The following is a 21,682-nucleotide window of genomic DNA, read 5'->3' on the forward strand; positions in this document are numbered from 1 at the left end:
AACGAAAATCAATTTTATGTTTGTTAGAAGGACGCAAGTGCGGCCAGCACGCACATCCAAAAACACGTAGAAACAAATAGTTGGGTTTTTTTTATGATAAACCATTTCAAAAGGTGATTTGTTGTTAATGACTTTAGAGGGAAGACGATTGATTAAATATGTTGCAGTTAAAAAGGCGTCTTCCCAATACGGTTGAGGTAAATTTGAGTGAGCTAGTAAGGCTAAGCCCATTTCAACAATTTGACGATGTCGACGTTCAACAGAACCCATTTGTTCATGTGTATAAGGACATGATATACGATGTTGAATCCCACATGATTTGAAATAATTATTTAAACTTTCATACTCGCCCCCCCAATCCGTTTGAATTGCTTTAATTTTTAAATCAAAATGTCGTTCAACATATTTTTGAAATTGAATAAAGATAGGTTCAACATCTTATTTTAATTTTAAAGGAAATATCCAAATAAATTTGGTGAAAGCATCCAAAAAACAAACGTAATATCAAGATCCATAAGTAGAAATGATCGAGCTAGGCCCCCATACATCAAAATAAATTAATTCAAGAGGCCTTAAAACAATTGAAATAGAAGCAGAAAAGGGTAAATTATGGCTTTTAGCCATTGCACACTCAGGAAAAATATTATATCTCATAGTAGAGCTAACAGGTAAATTATTATTGTGCAGAACATGTTTAATAGTACTATAGGAGGCATGACCAAGACGGCGATGCCAATTTTGGATAGAGATCCGAACACCAAGAAATGCAGATGGAAGGCTGTGTTGAAGTGGTGAAGAGAACGAATAGAGACCATCAGACATAAAGCCTTTATGTAGGACGTTCCCTGAGTAATCCTTAATAATAAAAAAAAACAAACTATGAAACTCAAAATAAACATTATTGTCTTGAGCAAATTTTTGAACAGATAAAAGATTTTTGGTAATTTGTGGTACGACAAGAATGTTATTAAGAACAAAAGAAGAAGAAGAGGTAGATAAAGATGCAGTTCCAGTATGAGTGATTTTCAAACCTGAACCATCGCCAATGCAAATTTGATCATTGCCAGAAAAATCAGTACTTTGGATATTCAGATTACTCATATTGTTAGTCAGATGGTGAGTCACGCCAGTGTTAGGATGCCACTCTTGTTCATGTAATTGCTGCTGAGACCTATGAGAGGCAAGATTGGCTTGAGGACGTGAACGTGGTGGTGGGGTTTGGAAGTTTGGATCAAAACGCTTCCAGCAACGAGAAGCTATGTGACCAGGGGTGTCACATAATTGATATAAAATAGGATTATTACCACGGTAATTGCCACGAGGAGCAATAAATTGAGGACGCCCCTGCCTTGAGGAGCAGAGAATTTGTTTCGGTTCTTGCCTCCAGAATAATATTGTTGGCGACTTGCAATATTGGCTGAAGCCATAGGAATAGATAAGGTCTGATTGTGATGCTGAATGTGAGCTTCACATGTGAGGAGCATAGAGAAAAGCTCGTCCAAAGTTAGAGAATTATCTCGGTGAGAGATCATTGAAATAAGAGTATCATATTCAGGACCAAGACCAGCAAGCAAATAAGTGATAATGTCATCACAGTTCAACGGTTGACCAACAATTGTTAAGTCATCAGTAAGACGTTTGATAGTCATAAAGTATTCAGTTGCTGATTAATTTCCTTTCCGCAGAGTGGAAAGTTGGGAGCGAACATGAACTGCTTGAGCACGAGATTGTGATATAAAAGCAGAACTAAGAGATAGCCAAACAGCAACAGAGGTGCTACAATGAGCAACTTGAGCAAGCACTTCATCAGAGAGAGAAGAATTGATGCAGCTAAGAATAAGATTATCTTGAGTTTCCCAAATATCATAAGCCGGATTGGAAATGGTAGAACCATCAGAGAGAGTGATGGTCTTTGAAGGTTTCTGAATAGTGCCATCAGCATAACAATATACTTTTTGACCTTTGAGATATGGTAACATGGTAGCTTTCCAGGTAGGATAATTCAACCGTGTGAGTTTGGTAAGGTGAATGGGAGAAGATGGATTAAAGATGGGAAGATTATTTGCAGTATTAGGAGAAGCTGAAGAGGTTTGAGAGACAGACATTTTTGAAGAAGGATTTAGACGTGAGTCTTTAAAAAAGCTCTGATATCATGAAGAATCTCAAACTTAAATCAAAATAGAGAGAGATACAGATGAACGAAAAATAATCCTTTGTTTTCCTCAATGTTCAGTATGTACAATAATTGTCTATTTAAGCACAAACATTTATAACTGTATCCTATACTGTATCCTATATTTTAGCTATTCAAAACTCAAAAATACAATCACAATTGTAACAGAGTTGTTGCTGCAAGATAATAGGGATAGTTATCATGGTTTGACTAAGTGTATCTTAGGATTAGATTTATCTTCAATAAATACATATATTAATTTTCCTTTTAATTGAGTCAAGGTGCCCGCTTCAAATGCTCCGTTCATTAACATTCTAGTAATGGATCATAGGTTGAAATAAATCCATGTGAGTTTATGCATCAATTCTTAGTCCTAAGCCTCCGTGGACTAAAATTAGTAGACATGCACAGACTGCTATTATCCAATTAGCACCTTTGAATAAAGAGCAAACCTCAAAAATACTAAATTATTTTATATTAATTTTACCCTCAGGATCTTAAGAAAAATTAACCAAATACTTCCATATATTTTAAAGCTTTCTGACGATGTTTTTATCTAAATTATACTATTATTCAAATGGTCTTTTTGTAGAGAAATTAATGTTTTATATTAAATATCTCAATATGAAATCTTAATTCATATAATGTAATGGTAAGATTGATTAAGAAAATAGTTTGGATATAAAATTGATAATAATTCAATAATTTGATGAGATATTTGATATTTAGCTTCGAATAAATCTGTCTTTTTGTGCACTGGCCTTCGAAGAAATTGCACTGTGTTTACTTGGATCGGGAAGTAGGCTGGAAATTTACAATCGATGCAACAGTACACTTATAAAGGATCCATGACTTGTACTTCCTGGTTGTTTCACTATAACTTTGCTTTATTTTGTTGGCAATCCACATGACCTGCACGACTACCTTTATTCAAACAATTACATATATATAATATTCTGTATCTAAGTTCGTACAAATGTTCCATATGAATTTTAGTATATTCCATATAGTTAAAAAACATTTACTCCCATGTCATTGTATATATGTTATTTTAACTATCGCATAAATAAAATTATTTTGTTAGTACTTTATAAAGAATTACAATAAAATTACTTCAAACACTACAGTGAATTACTTTATAAAGAATTACAATAAAATCACCAACAAAATTATTTATTTTATATGCCATTTTTGTTAAAGAACTATCTTAACTACATTATGTTATACTTATTTTTTTTATCAAATAAATATGGATGATAAAATTTAAACTCGTGATCAGTTGGTCTTCAAGGTTTGGATATCATGTTTAAAACATCATTTCAACCCAATAACTTAAACTACATGTAATTTATATTATTCTCTAATAATTTCAAGTATTGCTCATGTTATGTGAAAAAAACAAAAACCATTTTGAACAATGCGAATGACATCCCTTTTGCTCCCTTTGTCATTTTGGGCGTGGTTTGCTTTCAAAAGAGGCTATGATGAATTACAAAAGTATTTTTATTAGCTAAAGATAAGAGGATAGGCAACGAATCTATGAACATTGCTTGTAAAAAGCTAAAATCTAAGAGTCCAACCCTTTACCAATGTGGGGGACACATGCATGCCTATGGCTACATCTGTTATTTGGGTGTGGTTTACTTTCAAAAGAGGATGCGAAAAGCTATGTTTGGTTGTTTAAGAGCATCTTCCTATGTATGTTTTTTTTTTATAATAATGTATATATGCTTTTTTTATAATTTCCCCTTCCTTTCTTGTTTGAGAGAAGGGGAGAGAGAGAGGTTAATGGTGGGGTTAGAAAAAATTACACGCAAAAATTGAGACAAATGAAGAGAATCCTAGAATAGTTTTATTAAACTATATATATATATATTGGAAGATGAAAAGAAAGGGGACGGAGGATCGCTGTTACGACAAAAAAAAAAAGAGAGAAGAAAACGAAATCACAAAACCGTGCCCTATACTTATACTAATTACGTGCGAGGAAATAATTGTTTTTTAAATAATTTTTTATTTAAAAATATATTAAAATAAAATATTTTTTATTTTTAAAAAAATTATTATAAATGTCATTGTATCAAAATGTTTTAAAAACACAAAAAATATTAATTGAAAAAAAAATAAATATTTTTAAAATATTTTTAAAACATAAAAATTAACATAGAGTCGGAATACCCCACCACGCCAATCAGTTTAATTTTAAGGATCCGGTTGTTTTTTATATTTTAAAAGCACTTTTAAAAAAATTGAATTTTTTTAAATTAATATTTTTATGATATTTTTAAATTATTTTGATACACTAATATCAAAAATATTTTTTAAAAAAATAAAAAAAATATTATTTTAATATATTTTTAAATAAAAATTATTTTAAAAATTATTCACCATCACACTACACGGACACGGACTTCCTCTAAAACCGTATACTCTTGCTCCGCTAATTACCTCCTCCTCTGTTTCTTTCTCAAAATTTGGTGATGTTATCAATACTATCTCTTTCTAATCTCACTTGAGACATTACTGATTTTTTTCCCTCTAATTAAATCATTCCTCTTTTTTTTTTTTTTAATTCTAATATCATGTAGACAGTTATTGGTTCAACAAATTTATTAAATTTAATTCAACTATTTTTTTTTATTATTTTTTAATAGTTTTTGATCTTGAATGATGATCATAATCTTAGATTTTGTTTTTCTTTTTAAATATATATCTTCTCAATATTTATTTTATAATAAAAAAATAACAAATCTACAGTGTTGCTCGTGGGTTTTGACAACCCTACTTGATTTTGCTAGTGCTTTATTTTTTAATTTTTTTTATTGATTATTTTATTTCATTCTTCTATATTTTTTTTCTAGAAGATCATAATTATTATTATTTTTTTTATTTTTTTCTATGGTGTTGAGTCATGATTTTTTATTATTATTATTCTTTAAAATCCAATAATAGCCCCTGGGTATTTTTTTTTACACTGCAGAAAAAGATCAGCTTGGCCTACAGTGAAACTCGGGCTATCTATATAGTTTAGCATGCAAATATAAACATACAATTTATCTAGCAATCAATCCAAAAGCAAAAAAAAGAATGAAAATAAAGGGTTTCGTGGTAGTTTTATGGAGGGGCGGAACTTGGAAACCTTTTCAGAGGCGCCACGATTAGAAATATTTTGGAGGAATTATAATATAGGATGGATTTAGCCATTTGGGTGGCGGGGGAGGTGGAGGGATCCAGTGGGGTAACTGAGATCGGAGGAGTTGGTTAGGTGGGTGTTGATGAGTGGAGGGAGTCGAGATCCGTGGGGTCCAGAAGGTGTCTACGTGGTAAGATAAATGACAAAGTCGCTGAAAAATAAAATAAAAGGGTGATCTTTGCCTCCATCCCAAACTTTTCCCAGTGGAAACAGCCTTTCCTTCAAATCTTTCAATATTGTTTTCGTATTAATTGCAGGTCTTCTTCTTCGTCAAGGCTGCAATCTATGAAGTACGTAGTCGGGCGCCTCGACAGCTGCTTTTTAGTTATATCTACTGTATTGCTGCCTTTCTCATAATAAAAAATTTAAGATCAGACCATTTTAATTTGTAATTTTTATATATATGTGTGTGTGAATTTTGTGTTGGAGTTAAACTTAATATCTTCAATTAAAATCGTCAAAGCAGATAAGGAAATTTGGGTTTTTTTCTTTAATTCTTTTTTTTCTTACTTTACTTGGAGTGGGTTTTTTTTATTATCAATTTACTGCTTAAAACTTCAAATCTATATATTAAAACATTAAAATCATGAATTGTTTGTGTAAAGGCATAGTAACTCCATTCCTTTTCTTTTAATAAAAATATTGCGCTAGGCATACGTAAATCTCCTTATTCATAAAATTAAGAGATTATTGACTTTACCGTAGTTTGAATGGAAAATATAAACAGATCAGCCAAGTAGATTTTTCTTTATATATATAATTTTTTATTTAAAACAACTAAATTAAGTTAAATGGATACATGTGGAACAATACAATAGGAAAAGGAATCAGAGGCGCGGATTTGGATGCTGTGGACCCCTTCGCTTGCTCATCTAGCTAGTTTGTATAGATTCTTGTCGATGATAAAAGGCTAGTTGCGCAGGATGTCTTTGTAAAATTATTTGAAAATAAAATTCAATTTTATTATTTATTTTTCGGTATTGCAATTTTAATTAGTATAAATATTGACTGAGAATATTTTTTTATTATTGAATAAAAAAGACACATTCATACAAATACATGGTATTGTTAATTTTTGGAGGGTTACCATTGTACATGCATGAAGACCACAGCTAAAATTATTTGGACTAATTAAAAGGTGTGATATTAACTAAATTTAATTTTAATTATTTGGAATGTTTTTTAATCATTATTATGCAATTAACATTTATTTTCAGTTTAGTTTGTCTTAGTTTCAAAATGATTTTTCCTACAAGGGCAGGCCCTTGTAAAAAACACATGTTAGCCTCTCTCAAGATTATTATTGCCGAACCAAAGAAAAAGAAGATAAAAGGATGCAAAACTTTTAAGCGGAACAAGATTTTTCCTCTTCTTTTGTTTTAGTTTGTTTAGGGTTTAGACACTGCTGAATTTTTTTTCATTCCTTTAAGAGCACGAAAACCAGTTCTGCGCGCCAAAAAAAAGTTCCTTTAAGCTAAATTTGTTTTCTCTAATTTAATCGTTCCTTTAAGAGCACGAAAACCAGTTCTGCGCGCCAAAAAAACACCAAGGCATCACCAGTTCTATTTAAGAGCACACAAAAACACCAAGTTCCACACTTACACTACTATTTAAACCGTATTCTCTTGCTCTGCTAATTACCTCATCCTCTGTTTTCTTTCTCAAATTTTATTTTCTTCTAATTAAGCATTCGATCCTCTTTGTAGTTTTAAGCCATGGATGGTTACATCCCACACCCCCCTGCACAAGACTCGGCCACAGAAGGCTACTCCGCAGCTGCTAAAGGAGGACTTGCTGTTGTCCTCGTCATGCTCCTTACTATCGTCGTTTATGTATTCTTCAAGCGCCGAAACTGCTCCGCTCGTGCGAGATTTGAGGTGGATGTTGAAGTGCCAGAAAGGAGCGTCCATGGTGGAGGTGGACGTTGAAATGCATAAAGGAGCGTCCATGCTGGGAAATAAGAAGGTAGCATGTAATAAAAAGTTGAAGCTGATTACAATTCATACAATGAGATTCTTCTAATCTTTCAATATTAATGTTTTCGTATTAATTGCAGGTCTTCTTCTTCTCCGAGGTAGCAATCCATTCAGTACTCGGGCGCCTCCACAGTTGGTTTTTAGTTATATCTACTGTATTATTGCAGATAAATATTTGGTCTATTTTCTCATTTGAGATCAGACAATTTTACTTTGTACTTTGTATATAAATAAAGGATGGTGTGAATTTTGCGTTGGAGTTAAACTAATATCTTTAATTAAAATCGTCAAAACAGATAAGGAATTATGGGCTTTTCTATCCTTGGAGTGGCGTTGCCACTGCGGTTGCGTTGGCTTCTATGATCGCTTGAGCCTGTTGGAGTTGTCGCTTTTCGTGTTCTTTTTTTTTTTTTCCTGATCCTGGCAGCTGGATCGTGTGGTTTGATTTTTCTATTATCAGTTTGATTTATATATATGGTGTGAATTTTGTGTTTGAGCGTCGGATCGGTGCCAACTACATCTCCTCTGCGCGTTGATGAGGGCGGTTTTTCTCGTCGCCATCCAACGAGGGATGTCCAGTCTTTTTGCCTTCCGTAGCTTTCCCATCTGTCTTTGCGCGACTTTCGCCGTTGGTGGAGTTACTAGTGGCGTGGACCTGGACGGTTGCGTTGGCTTCTGTGATCGCTTGAGTCTGTCGGAGTTGTCGCTTTTCGTGTTCTTTTATTTTTTCCCGATCCTGGCAGCTGGATCGTTTCATCGTTTACGGCTATTCCGTGGTTTGGTGGTTATGTTGGTAACTGGTTCAATGGCTATGTTGGTGTTGGGCGTGCCATGGCAGAATTGCGCTGGGCAGTTGGGTTTTTTTTTTTTAGAGGGAGATGAGAATTGCCAGGGGAGATGGGTTGCGGTGGCGGTCCAGGAAAATATGAACAGATCAGCCAAGTAGTTTCTGAGATTTTGTTGGTAGTTTAAGACATGATTAAAATGCATGTCAGGTCAGGTCGATCTCCTAAAGCAACAATCACCGGTCAATGCATGCCTATCCAAAATGCAGTTGCCCCCCCTTATACAGTCCCGTTGTGCCAACATGTTCTAACCTTATGAAAAATATAGTTTTTTTTTTCCTGTTCTTTTTTGAATAAAATTACTGAAGATAGACTGTTGTCAATCTTTCATCTCAAGAAATTAAGAAATATTATTGTCCACGTAAAATGCAAGAAAACTCTAGCTCCTTCAAGTCAACTCCATGTTCTTTATCAAATTATGATGACAGTTTCACTTCAAACCCTAATTGCAATTGAAATTGTCAAGTGATGGATCAGACATACTTTGTTCTAAAAAGGTTTCCTTTTCTTGAAGGCCCATGATTGCAGGGGTTAAGGCAACAGAGAAACTTAGCGAGAAGTCAAGGCCCAAAACAATGAGATCAAATAGAGATTTAGTGTGTTTCAGACTGAGCATCCAAAACAAGTGATGGATCAGGCCTAACTTTTTTGAGTTTGATTAGCAATCGTGAGCAAATGAGACCTAAAAAAAATGGTATAAGGCATAATTTTTAAAATTATCTAATAATTGAAAATGAAAGTGAAAAGGAAACTCAACAAAAAAGGATTGGGTTGTTCGAAGGGTAAACTAAAAAGAAGAAAAAAACTAGACAAATGAAAGAAAGAATACACAAAACACTATTTCAACAAATATTTTTTGATGAATGTAACTGCAGCTGTGGTTCTTTCAAAAATCCAAACTTTCCAAATGATTCGGGGCCATGAAAAATGCAATTCTTGAGATCTTGTGCCATCTTTCCAGCATCTTCGGTGAAGAAATTTACTAATTAATGCACAGAAGAAAATGACAATAAAAACTCCAATATTATTTTCGAAGCTCTTAGAAAAAAAACAAAATTGAAATACTTAGGCATAGAAGAGAGTTTTATGTTAAGTGTGGTTTAATTTCTCAAAGGTCAAAGGAAGCCTAACTGGGAGGAGGGAGGAGGGAGGAGAGAGGGGGGGGGGGAGAAAAGGGGAAGAGAAAGAGTGAAAAAAAGAAAGGAAAAAAAATAAGAAAGGAGACAAGTGGCCCAACCAAGCCCAATGAATGAGGAGGGCACCCAATCCAACCAATAAGCCCATTGAACCATTTTGTGTCAGCAACACTAAATTCTTTATCAAACGTGGCATTACGAGGTTCGAGGCACGTTTAGGACCTCTGCAAGTTATCATTGTGACACTGACATCTAACTAAATGCCTTGTTTCACAAGTTAATTCTACGAGGAGGATGCATAGGATGTCTGTAACTCCATAATAAAATGTCATATAGTTTAGTGGTATATAAATATTCAAGGATGTATAAGAAAAGTTGAATAATATATTTATACTCAAAATGATTTAAAAGAAGGCTCTCCGTATTTTGGTTCTTCTTTTTTATATATTATTTTTCTGAAATACTTTGCTAATTTAGATATCAAAGATCATCTATACTGTATAGTATTTAAGGAATAAAAACTTGTACCATGTTTTTCCAGTGGACTGTACTAGGCCAGCGTGTTTCCTCTCGGTCATGAAATTGTTTAGTTTAATAGAGTTTTTAATAGTATTAATTTTTTTTTAAATAATATATATCAGATAACTCTAAACCAATTACAGAAAATAGACCATATTTGTATAGTTTACTAATGTATATTAATTTTCTTAGGCGATCTGACTTGCATGAGAAGTTTATATTAATCTAAGAAGCTTGTTTTAGTTTTTTAAATTTAATTTTAGGATTGCCTGAAGGGGGAGTTTGTGAAGTAACGAATTCATTAATTAATAATAAAAAATCCAATAGACATTATTCTAAATAAAATACATTACATTTCTTCTTTAATTTGCTTACTAGGATAGGATCATAGGATTTGATCCATGCCCACACATTTTTTTTCCACAAAATACATTGACATGGGAGTGCAAAATCTCAAAAGGATGTAAGGAAAAAGGGGCAGAGAATATTTGGTCAATAACTAGTAGCATTAATAAAATTAAAAAAAAAAAACCTTTGTGCATTCAATCACACCAGAGATTCAGTCCAGGTTTACCAATAAGATTATTTAGAGTTCGGAAAGTATTATTGTTCTGTAAAAACCTGAAAACAAAGGACCGTAGAGTAGATCGAGAATAAGACAAGAGTTCAAAATCCCTTTCAGTTTCCTCAAAATATTGTCGAACAAAACAGAAGGGATTATGTTCTAACTCTTCTAAAATCAAACATAATCAAACATAGTGTGCCAAACAATGATTTTGTTTTATTCTACAATTAAACAAAAAGAGCTTTTTAGGCACGGTGAAGAGTGTAAACACAATTTTTCATTTTGATGACAGAGTCTGATAAAGCCTGAAATTAAGGTAGAAATGTAATTATTACGAAATTCATTGGAAGTGTACCTTGGAGTCTGGAGTTCTGTCTTCTAGGATTCAGTCACCACTATCTATGAATAACGAAATGATGAGATTAAGTGAAATGTTTCCCCCATGGATAGTCACCTAACCTCCACGCTCCATATAAACGCGTGATATTCGGTCACCCTGCTTTAGGGGTGCTTAAAGCTTAAAGCAGCAGCTTGTGGTTATTTTCCATAATATTTTCTATTCAGAAATATATTAAAAAATATTACTCTTCACTTGCTACTTATGCACCACCATCTTCATATTCACAAACCCTATACTCACTGTTTTCTAATATTCGGTAATGTTATCAATACTATCCATTTCTAATCTTACTTCGAACATTACTCATTGTTTTCTAATTATTTGTTTTTGTAGTTTTGAGTTATGGATGATGCCAACTTCTCCCCTCCTCCTGCACAAGACTCAGCCAGCGGAGGCTCCTCCTTATATGATAAAGGAGGAGCTGGTCTCGTCTTGCTCCTCCTTGCTATCTTAATTTATATACTCATGAGAGGCCGCTGCAGCTGTATAACAGAGTGTAATGGTGATTCCAAGCAGGGCAGTGGAGGGAATCCGAAAGCCATGCACTTCATGAGTGCTGGGGAATAAGTAGGTAGCATGTAATAAGAAGTTAAAGCTGCTTAAGATTCATACAATGAGTTCTTAAAATTTCCCAATGTTGTTTTCGTATTAATTGCAGGTCGTCTTCTTCGTCAAGGTAGCCATCCATGAAGTATTCGGGCGCCTCGACAGTTGGTTTTTGGTTTATATGTAGTACTGTATTGCTGCAAATAAATATTTGGTCTGCTTTCTCATTCGAGATCAGACCATTTTAATTTGTACTTTATATATGTGTGTGTTGGTGTGAGTTTTGTGTTGGAGTTAGACTATATAATATCTACAATTAAAATCGTAAGGAATTGTGGGCTTTTTCTTTAATTCTTTTGTTCTACTATACTAATTGGAGTGCGTTTTTCTATTATCAATTTACTGCTACTTCTTATTTTTTTGGGGGGTTTAACAAGGGCACGTTTCTTTTTTGCTGGGGCTTGATTTAGGAGCTTTCTATTTTTAACGAAAAGAAAGACGTCGTCCATAAAACAATCACTCACCATGCACAGCAGTCAAAGCGAAACTCTCTGTTAAATCGATATCGCAGATCCGACTCTTTTTTAAACCGATGGTGTTTCGGTGCGTTGAGTGTCAGATCGGTGCCAACTCCATCTCCTCTGCACGTTGATCATGAGGGCGGTCTTTCTCGCAGCTATCCAGTCTTTCTGCCTTCTGTTGCTTTCACTTTTATTTTCGCGGGCCTTCCGCCGCTGGTGGAGTTACTAGCGGCGTGGGCCTGGACGTACGGTTGCGTTGGCTGTCGTGATCGCTTGAGTCTGCCGGTGTTTTCGCTTTTCGTGTTCCTTTTTTTTTGCTCCTGGCAGCTGGATCGTTTCTTAATTTGTTGACGGCTATGCGGTGGTTTTGTGGTTTTATTAGTAACTGGTTCAATGGTCGTGTTTCTCTCTCTCTCTCGAGAGAGAGAGAGAGAGAGAGGTGAGAACTGCAAGGGGAGATGGGTTGCGGTGGGGGTCCGTGGGTTTTGGCTTTGTTGAGTACATAGGCATTAATCTTCTGTTGGGAAACAAAATTTGATTTTTTGTTCGATCTTTTGGTGAAAAACCGAATTCCTTTTTTCTAATATAAAAAATGTTTTTATGATTTTTGGTTCCTTGAACTCCATTTTTTTCCCTGTCAGGACATGTGAGGTGAGGTGTGATCAGATTGCATTTCGGGCTTTTGAGTGATAATTCTATGGGTTTTGTTTTTTTCTTTTTTGAATGTAGGATTTTCAAGAGCCTGAAGTTTACTCGACTGCTTGCTGATTATGGCATGGACTATTCTGGGCAGAAATAGCAGACCATGCCTTCAGGCTATATATTCTGTGCTTCTTCTTCGTTTTTCCAACAGAAAAGATAGCAAACAAGATCTTTGGCCGCTGTTGCAATGGGGCATCCATTCTTTTTCTCTTCTTTCTGGATTCATGTTGACAGATTGTGCAATAAAACACACAACGCTTTATTCAGCAGCTCACGTACAGACAAGATTAGATTCTGCTTCTCCTTCGTGTCTGGTCCATTCTGTCCACTATGTTCATCCTTTTTTTGTTTTCTTTGCGTTGTATTGACATTGAAACCCAGCTGAAACCATCGCTCACATCCTATCTTTCTTCTTTCCCTTTTTTTTCTAGGATAAGGTTCTGTTCGTAAAGATGAAAATAAAAAATGAAACACACCCCTGATACAAATGCTCACAGATATATGAGGTGATTATGGTGCCGCGGTGATCACATAGTTGGCTTGCTCAAGATCAACAGCAGAATTTCCATTCCGTTGGTTTTAAATGAATACTTTGGTTTTACGTTTTCTGTTTTTAACCAATCCATTTGCCACTTTGATTTCCACAATTCCATGGCAGGTTACAAAACGATCAACGAGTAACATTACCTACCTTTTGAAAGTGAAAGTGAAGCTGCTCGAGGACTGCTCTGCCACCCCAGATCCAGAATGTGGATGCTACTGTTATGGAGATGGAGATGGATCAAACCACTTTATGGAGATGGATCAAATCACACGAGAAAAAAAAAAAGCTTCACCCCACCTTCTCTTTCCTGTTTCTTCCCCCACGTACTTTATCGACCGCTTTCTTCCATAAAGGATATTAAGATGGTGGTAGCTGCTCAGATCGAGGTCGATGCCGATAAACTTTTCAAAGAGATCGATCAGACAAATCATATTCATTCACAAAAGATGTATTTGATCACCGAACTTGTTTCATGATATATAGCAGTGCTAACCGCCTGAGGTTTCACAATTCAATCCCATTTTAGTGGCCCGGAAGGGTGGATTAAAGTTTGTCCGGAACCAATTGCTGCAAATACGTATCACCTATGGTTTGAAGAAAATTACCCAGCGAAAAAGGAAGTGAGAACACATATTACTCCATAGCTGCTAAAGGAGGAGACGGTCTCATCTCTCTCCTCCTTGCACCTGGAAATCTGATCAGTGCCATATATATTGTTGGTGGTGATTCCAAGCCCCAATAGAGGGACTCTGAAAGCCATGCACTTCCATGTTCAGAAATAAGCACGTAATTAATAAGAAGTTGAAGCTGATTAAGATTCATACAGATTAATGAGGATCTTAAAATTTTCTAATATTGTTTCTGTATTAATTGGAGGTCTTCTTCTTCATCAAGGTAGCAATCCATGAAGTACGCGTGGGTCCCATTACGTTTGTTAATTCTCTGTTTTAGGCTTTTATAGCAGCATATGGATACGCGCCTCGACTGCTGGTTTTAATTGGTTATATCCACTTTATTGCTGCAGATAAATAGTTTATCTTTTTTCTCATAATAAAAATTTCAAGATCAGCATTTTTTTCTAATTTTTTAATCTGTTTTTTCAAAAATCTTCAAACAAAACACAACCCACTAATTTTGCATGGCGCAGTGGCGTTTCTACTTCTCTTTAAGCAACATGTGCATGTGCACTCTCCCGTTTCTACTTTTTATAGAAGGAGAAAAAACAACAGGACCTTTTCAAAATAACACAGGAGAATTAAAAATAATTTCCCATTAAGTATTTTGACAAAACAAATGCCCTCCCAGAGCGAAAAAATATTTAAAAAAAAACAATAAACAATGGAAATTTTATTTTATTTACAAGGATTGAATTGACTACAACTAAATATATTATTTTTAGTTCCATATCTAGTTTTCCTCAGAGTTTTTAGTTTTTTTTACTCATTTAATTAAGTATTGAATCCTTTGGGAGTTATTGATTTAGTGTGTATTTAGGAGTTTTTTAGAGTTGTTTTTCAAAATACCTTATATAATTGTAAACGAAAATAGAGTTTTTGGAGTTTGTGTAATGTGTCTTCGTCTTTTAAGATTGATGCCTTTATTTCCCCCATTGCCCACACATTCTTTAATTTTTTTTAATAGGCTAGGATCATAGGATTTAACCCATGCCCACACACATCTTTTTTGACAAAAAATACCTTTGACACATATATAGGAGTGCAAAATCCCATAGGGATGGAAGGAAAAAGGGGCATGGTTAATTTTTTTAGTATTTTTAAATTAGTGTAAATATCAAAAATATTTTTTTAAAAAATACAAAAATATTAATTTTAAACTATGGATTGTAAATACGTAATATAAATTTAGATAAAATAATAAAATTTTGTAAATAAAGTTGATTTCTTAACGCTACAAAGACCGTAATGGTCATTTCAATCAAACATCAACCAAAATTATTTATTATTATTATTATTCTTTTACTTTAAAGTAGAACAAATGAAAAGTAGAAAAACATGAGATTAAACCGGCTTAATTAATACAAAAAAAAAAAAAAAAAAAAGAGTAAAGTTGCGTCCTAGGACATCAACATAAACTCATTCGAAGAACTTCCCAGAAGTTTCCTAGGGTTTATTTATTTATTTATCTATCTCTTTCTTGCGCCTGGGACCAACACAAAATATATGTTAAAGTATGCAATCTGTCAACCAAATCGCCATGGAAACCGAACACCTGCGTACGTATTTTATTTATTTATTTATTATTATTAACGCATTGGTTTTTTAATAAGATTTGACCCATGCCCACACATCTTTTTGGACAAAAAATACATTGACATAGGGCAGAATATATATTTGGTTAATTATACCTAATATATGCTCAGTGCAGTTTAACTTCCTTATCATAATACTATTTTATTTTAGCCTTTTACAATTGTTAACAAAGTATTAACACTAACATCAATGGTGTTATATATGTATTTATTTTATAAAAAAAATAAAGTAAGCATATATTTTTTTAGAATTTAGCCATATACAAGAATATATATTGGCTGTAATAAAATTATTAAAATGGATATGAGGGGTGTCATACATACCATTAAATAAAATAATATATATTATATATATATATATATATATAATAAAAACATGGCAAACCAAAGGATCTTAAACTTGGGTCAAAGGCTGGCAGGAAAGAGGGAGATTATAAAGACTTGTTATTAAAATATTAGCACGTAGTCTTAAACAACAGGATATAATTTGTTTTTTTAAGTGATTGTAAATGTTTTTTAAAATAATTTTTATTTTAAAATTTATAAAAAATTATTTTTTTATAAAAAATATTTTTAAAATTAATATATCAAAATAATTTTAAAATATTTTACATTAAAAAAAATTAAAAAAACACATGAGATTTATTATTTTTTTTTCAAAAACAAAAACCACTTCATGATTGAAGTCAAAAGACCCAGGACTGCATTGGACTCCGAACTAAGAGTCCAGTAGCTACAGTACCCTTTATTATGTTTTTTTTTTTCTTTTCGAGTTTGCCTTAGTTTTTTTTTTTATATTTTTTTAAAATATTTTTAAAATATATTTTGTATTAAAATATATTAAATTATTTTATTTTTTATTTTTTAAAATTAACACATCAAAACAATCTAAAATACACATAAAAAATTAATTTTTAACAAAACAAATTAATTTTTATGGAATACGGTTTGCACCATATTCCCAAACATTGTGAACTCGCGGATCAACATAAATGTCATAAAATCCTATTTTGCACCTCTAAATTATTAAAACATCAAAAAAGAAAGACAACTACTATAAGCACAAAAAAAAAAAATTCACTAAAAAATGCCCTCCTTTGTGTGTACATCTAAAACATACATTTTAATTTTAAGGAAATAAAATACATTCAAAGAGGAAGTTTGCAGGACCGTGTTTCTATTTTGCATCAAGGGTTTAAAAGTAAGATTTGTACGAGGATTGGATTTAAAAATTTACCAAAACACAATATTTTAATTTGTTGTGTATTTAACATTTTGAATGTGGTTTTAAAAAATCAAATTTTAATTTTTTTTTATCTACAAAACAGTAAGTTTTAAACAACAACTATTCAGCTCTTCGCCAGCATATCTAATTAACAAATATACAATTTAATTTTTTTTATATATCAATTTAGCAAAAAATGAATTTAAGCTTAAAAAACAAATCTTTATTCATTAACTATCTTTAAATCTATAAAATTATAATTTTTTTATCAAGATAAATTAACTTTTCCATTAATAGATCTATTGTCTATCCTATTAACCACAATATTTATAAAATTAATATAAATAAGGAAGAAGGTGGTTTAATTTCAAAAGAGGATGCAAAGATCGAGCTATATTTGGTTGTTTAAGGACAATGAAGTTGCCGTGAAAACATAAATGCGGTTTCGTGCGTCCTTCAACATCTTTAAAGCAATTTCTAGAACAATATGATAATGCTTCAAAAAGGAGGGCAAAAAAGGAAGTCAAGTCAGAGTTCGATTATTTAAACTCAAATGTCCAATTGAACGAAGATCGATGATGCCACATCGAGGCACACGGTGCCCTTTTATTTAGTCAATGAAGGTGATTTAATTAATTATATCAAAACTTTACTCATTCTGTAATTAAGTTACATAGATTAATTTCTATATATTGAGGCACTCGAAGAATTTTTTTTATGATGCTATCTAAGTATATGTGATATCTTATTGATTATTTTTTATGAATTCATTTTGTAAAGAGAGATAGATAATGAAAAACATTAAAGGTAAAATCCATTAAAAATGATAAAAAAAAAGTTTTATATAATTTTTTATATATATATATCATTACCAGAAAATCAATAAATATAAATAGAAATATTTTATCAATAAATTATAATAAATTTTTACTGATGAAAATATTCTCTTATATTTGTATTAGATGTACCAATTCAATAATCTAAGTTTGATATTTTTTTATTTCTTTAGAAATTATTATTATTATCTAAATATATTTTTTAGGTTATAGGTAAAAAAAAATTAGTCCATCTGGCCCGCTGCGGGCCACTAGTTCATTTCTATTTATGAACTACTCCATGTTATATATGTTTTGGCAAAGCTTCTTTTGCCTAAAAGACCCATTCATTGGCTTCATTACTTAATGAAATATTTGGTACTTTCACAGCTATCTTCTTAGATTATATATAAACGAAGAAGGTTGGGAAGGAAAAAAATTGGAAATTCATAAATGAAAAGAAAGGAGTTTACATTATCTCTAACCAGAGAGTTTAGCTGATTTAGAGAACTCTTTTAGCTCATGTATTTCATCTATTTTAAAGTTGCCCAAGTAAGTCAACATAATTGCACGGGAAGCTTTTGACAAATTCCTCTCTCTACTTTTCCTGCTCCCCACTAGGATCAGATGAAAAAGCAACGCAGGAAACCAACAAAACATAGAATGATGCACAGAAATTATTGAAGTAATCAAGACTGGCCAACAAGTACATCCTTGTAAGGAGTTGGTGTAGGAATAGGCGCTGCTCTTGTTTCTCCGGCTATCCTTTTCCCCCTCCTCTCCTCCGCTAGGATTAGCGGTGCCTGGCCGTCCCTCTCTCGTCTCAAACGCTCTTGAGCTCCTCCTCGCAATTTCTCTAACCTGAGTCCATCAATTTGCTGCATCTCGAACACTTTGACTACATTTGTTAAACCCCCAATAAAGAACATTAGACTTCCAAAGATGCCTATCCAGACCCAAGCCTTGCCCTGCATTAAGAAACCTTGTTATGCCTAAACCTCCAGCTTTTCCCATACAATTTGACTCTTGCCATTACCAAAGCTCTAAGCAGGCTCTTTAAATTGCGCGATTAAACAATGCATTAAGTAAGCAGATTGGTGTTTTGTTTTGGGCTTCTATCAGTTTATTATATATTCCAAAAAATAAACAACGCAGCTTACCAATAATTCCAGTCCATGGTGACCCCATCCTGCTTGCTCACGAATATTGAGAATGGATCCCACCAAGAACAACGAGCTTCCTATTAAAAACGGGATGTGGACACTCTGTTGCAAGATTTGCACATGCCCATCAGCTCTTTCATATATTTGACATGAGTTGTGTAAGGATCCAAGCACCCAGAAAGCTGGTCCTGCGACAAGCAAGTTTAAAGCATGCCTTTCCAGTTTGAAGTGACCATATCCTTTGTATTCCTGCAATTGTGGACGCAGGTCACAGCATCAATATTTCACATTTGACATAAAATCGATCCCTTGAATGATGAAAACTCTAACCTTTTTATCTTATAATTACTATATATAACAGTTCGTACACTAAAATTGCTACTAAACAAAGAAATCGATTACTAATTAATTTTAGTACCTGAATAAAAAGAAAAAGAATACCCAAGAAAGAAAGCAAAGCCCCCAAGGCCTGAATCACAGGAACAGCGAATTCAACTAGTGCAAGCTGGGTGTCATACGCCATCAGACGCAACCGATAATCAATCCCGGCTAGATGGGCAACAAGATCATGAAGATTGACCACCATAATAAGTAAGAGAGCTATGAGCAAAAGCACAAGACCTGGTTTGGTTTCCTTTGACAATTCAGCCACAAACCCACAAATAAGCACAACAGTTGCAAACACATAGAGCCCTGCGTTCATGTATTCTGCCCTGTTTTTAGATAGCCTTGGCCCATACATTCGACTCTCTCTAGCTGATGCTAGCTTCACCATTGTCAACAAATATTTTGCAGTGCTAAAAGGACACGAGAAATTCAAGAATTGTAATATAGACTTGAAAATTTTGAACTATATCTTTGAAAGTTTTGAGCAAGATGGAATCAATATGTTGTGTAGGGTTGAGGATACGTGTCTTCTTGCATGGAACTTCTATTTTTGAACGTCGAGTTTGTGACAAGCGGCAATCTTACCAAATATAAAATGATAAATTTAGACAGAAGTACAAAACGTGGAGGTCACATTGTGACATGGTGTCATACTACGATTATAAGAAATACAAGATATATAGGCTACGCTATTGTATCCAGATCCGTTTTGACCCATTGATCACCCAACTAATTAGTTTGTTGAAGGTTAAAGATGATTGTAGGATTGAGAAAGCAATAGTTGTTCTTACCCAATGCTTAGATTAGTGTTTAGGGAGGATAACTTGGTTATAAATTCATTATTCCATGGATCATGTTCGAGTGGCGTACCAAAAATCTGTTATTTTGCAAGGAATTTTTTTAATAAAAGACCTCTCTCCTGTTATGCCTCTATCTAGAAATATAATATACATTGAACATGTCAAATTTGGAATATGAATTAGTTTAGATTGTGAATTTGTTAGTGAATCTTAATAAATTTTAAGATGATGTTATTTAAAAAAAAATATTTTAAATTTATCCAACTAAATCTTATCTAGATTTTGTTAGATTAATTGAATCGTTAAAGTTTAAAAAAAATTAATTTTTAAATTTATTTAAAATAAAACTATATATATATATGTGTGTGTATGTATGTATATATGTATAGAGAGAGAGAGAGAGAGAGAGAGAGAGAAAAGCACGCCTCTTAGTCTCTCTCTCTCTCCCTCTCAGACTTTGAGTGTGATTGCTAGTGAATTTGACATAGATGCTCAGCATAATCAGCTGAGGTAGAAATTCTTTGGCTTTTAAAGTAATGTTTTTAAACCTGACCATTCGGTTTAAAACTCAATTCATGAATTTTAATTAGATCAATAGGTTTTCATCAGGCTAGTAAGTTAATTTTATTTTTTTATAAATTAAAACAACATTGATTTGGTAAAAAATAAAAAAATAGTAAATGAATTGCAACCCGCTTTTTGACCGGATCTTGTCAGGTCATTCGAGTTTTTTAACTATCCCTATTTTTTCATAAAATCTAGCTCGGTTTCAGCCCTAAATCAGCTAAATTCTTGATCAACTTGTTATGCTAGATTTTAAAATTATATTTTGAAGCTGTAACATACCTCAATTCATTATTAGTAAATTAAAGTTGGAATTCAGTTTATTTTAGTCCACTTAATTATAATATATCAAGGACTATTCTGACGTGTAACTTAAGATTCTTGTAGGGTTTCTTTTTTCCTTCTGTGGTATACTTTTAAGTTCGTAAATTATAATAATACTAAAAAGCATTACAAAAAAGAAGAAGAAACAAAAAAGAAGTAGGGTCTGAAATATTTTTATGTCATGATAGATGACTTTCTTTTGTTATATTGAAGAGGGTCAAATTAACGCTGCACTTTAGCAGAAGATTGAAGACGATAAAGTTCATTGTAGTCCTTGTTGTTTTATATTTTACGACTTAGTCTCCAATTGTTGAATATTAATGTTTTTCATCCTTGACTTGATAATCTCATGATTCTTCTAATTATACACCTCGATCTTGGACATTATTCTTAGAGATGGCAATTGGCTCGCCTTCAATATATATATATATAAAATTTACAACAATGCCCTTGAATACTCTTGAAATCTACAATAAAATCAATATAAAATGACAAAAAAAAACCATTGGATAAGAGTTTTGTTGGTTTTGTCTTTAAAAACATATATCAAAATAATTATATTATTCTAAAAAAATAAAACTATAAATATATCTCTGAATAGTAGGCATTAAATTAATTATTTTATTCTTAGGCTAAATTAGTAGTTTTACTATAAAAAAAAGATAAAATTAATAATCTAACCTCATACAATTTATAAGAGATAATTGTGTCATGGTGAAAGGACCACTTTGTCTCAAATACCTAGTTTAAAGGTTTTTTTGTTCATGAATAATTTCAAAATTTTACTATTATAATCTTGGTGAACAATAACATTTCTAGGAAAATTAGTTTTTTTTTTAACTTAATTTGTTGTACATGGATCCTGGATAATCCATTTTAAATTTGAAAATGCAAGACTATTTAAAAATATAATTATTTTTTATTCATTTTTAATTAGATATTAAAAATATATCATATTATGAATTTCCTATACTAATTTTAATGTGTCTCATTCAATTAGGGGTGAAAAAACACT

General features: G+C 32.7%; 2 protein-coding genes across 2 annotated transcripts; both read right to left on the reverse strand.

Annotated features, from left to right (window-relative positions):
- Window positions 1-1,667: 1,667 nt before the first annotated feature.
- LOC140954358 (uncharacterized) lies at window positions 1,668-2,105 on the reverse strand. Its single transcript, XM_073403686.1, has one exon. It carries the CDS (start codon window positions 2,103-2,105, stop codon window positions 1,668-1,670), a length of 438 nt encoding a protein of 145 aa, XP_073259787.1.
- Window positions 2,106-18,012: 15,907 nt separating this feature from the next.
- On the reverse strand, window positions 18,013-19,367 carry LOC118044273 (uncharacterized). The gene is made up of 3 exons (XM_035052508.2): window positions 19,011-19,367; window positions 18,590-18,841; window positions 18,013-18,397 (listed from the first exon to the last, which is right to left on the reverse strand). The coding sequence occupies exons 1-3, from the start codon at window positions 19,365-19,367 to the stop codon at window positions 18,119-18,121; spliced, it is 888 nt and encodes a 295-aa protein (XP_034908399.1). The 3' UTR covers window positions 18,013-18,118.
- Window positions 19,368-21,682: the final 2,315 nt, after the last annotated feature.

The sequence above is a fragment of the Populus alba genome, chromosome 12 (assembly GCF_005239225.2).
Source record: "Populus alba chromosome 12, ASM523922v2, whole genome shotgun sequence".
Taxonomy (NCBI): domain Eukaryota; kingdom Viridiplantae; phylum Streptophyta; class Magnoliopsida; order Malpighiales; family Salicaceae; genus Populus; species Populus alba.

What these genes read in the sequence shown, in the direction of transcription:
- LOC140954358 (XM_073403686.1), bottom strand. Translation starts at nt 2,105, where the DNA reads ATGTCTGTCTCTCAAACCTCTTCAGCTTCTCCTAATACTGCAAATAAT.
- LOC118044273 (XM_035052508.2), bottom strand. Translation starts at nt 19,367, where the DNA reads ATGGTGAAGCTAGCATCAGCTAGAGAGAGTCGAATGTATGGGCCAAGG. An exon ending in TTCTTTTTCTTTTTATTCAG is followed by an intron (nt 18,842 to 19,010) that starts GTACTAAAATTA and finishes CCACAATTGCAG; the next exon opens with GAATACAAAGGATATGGTCA. An exon ending in ACCATGGACTGGAATTATTG is followed by an intron (nt 18,398 to 18,589) that starts GTAAGCTGCGTT and finishes TTCTTAATGCAG; the next exon opens with GGCAAGGCTTGGGTCTGGAT.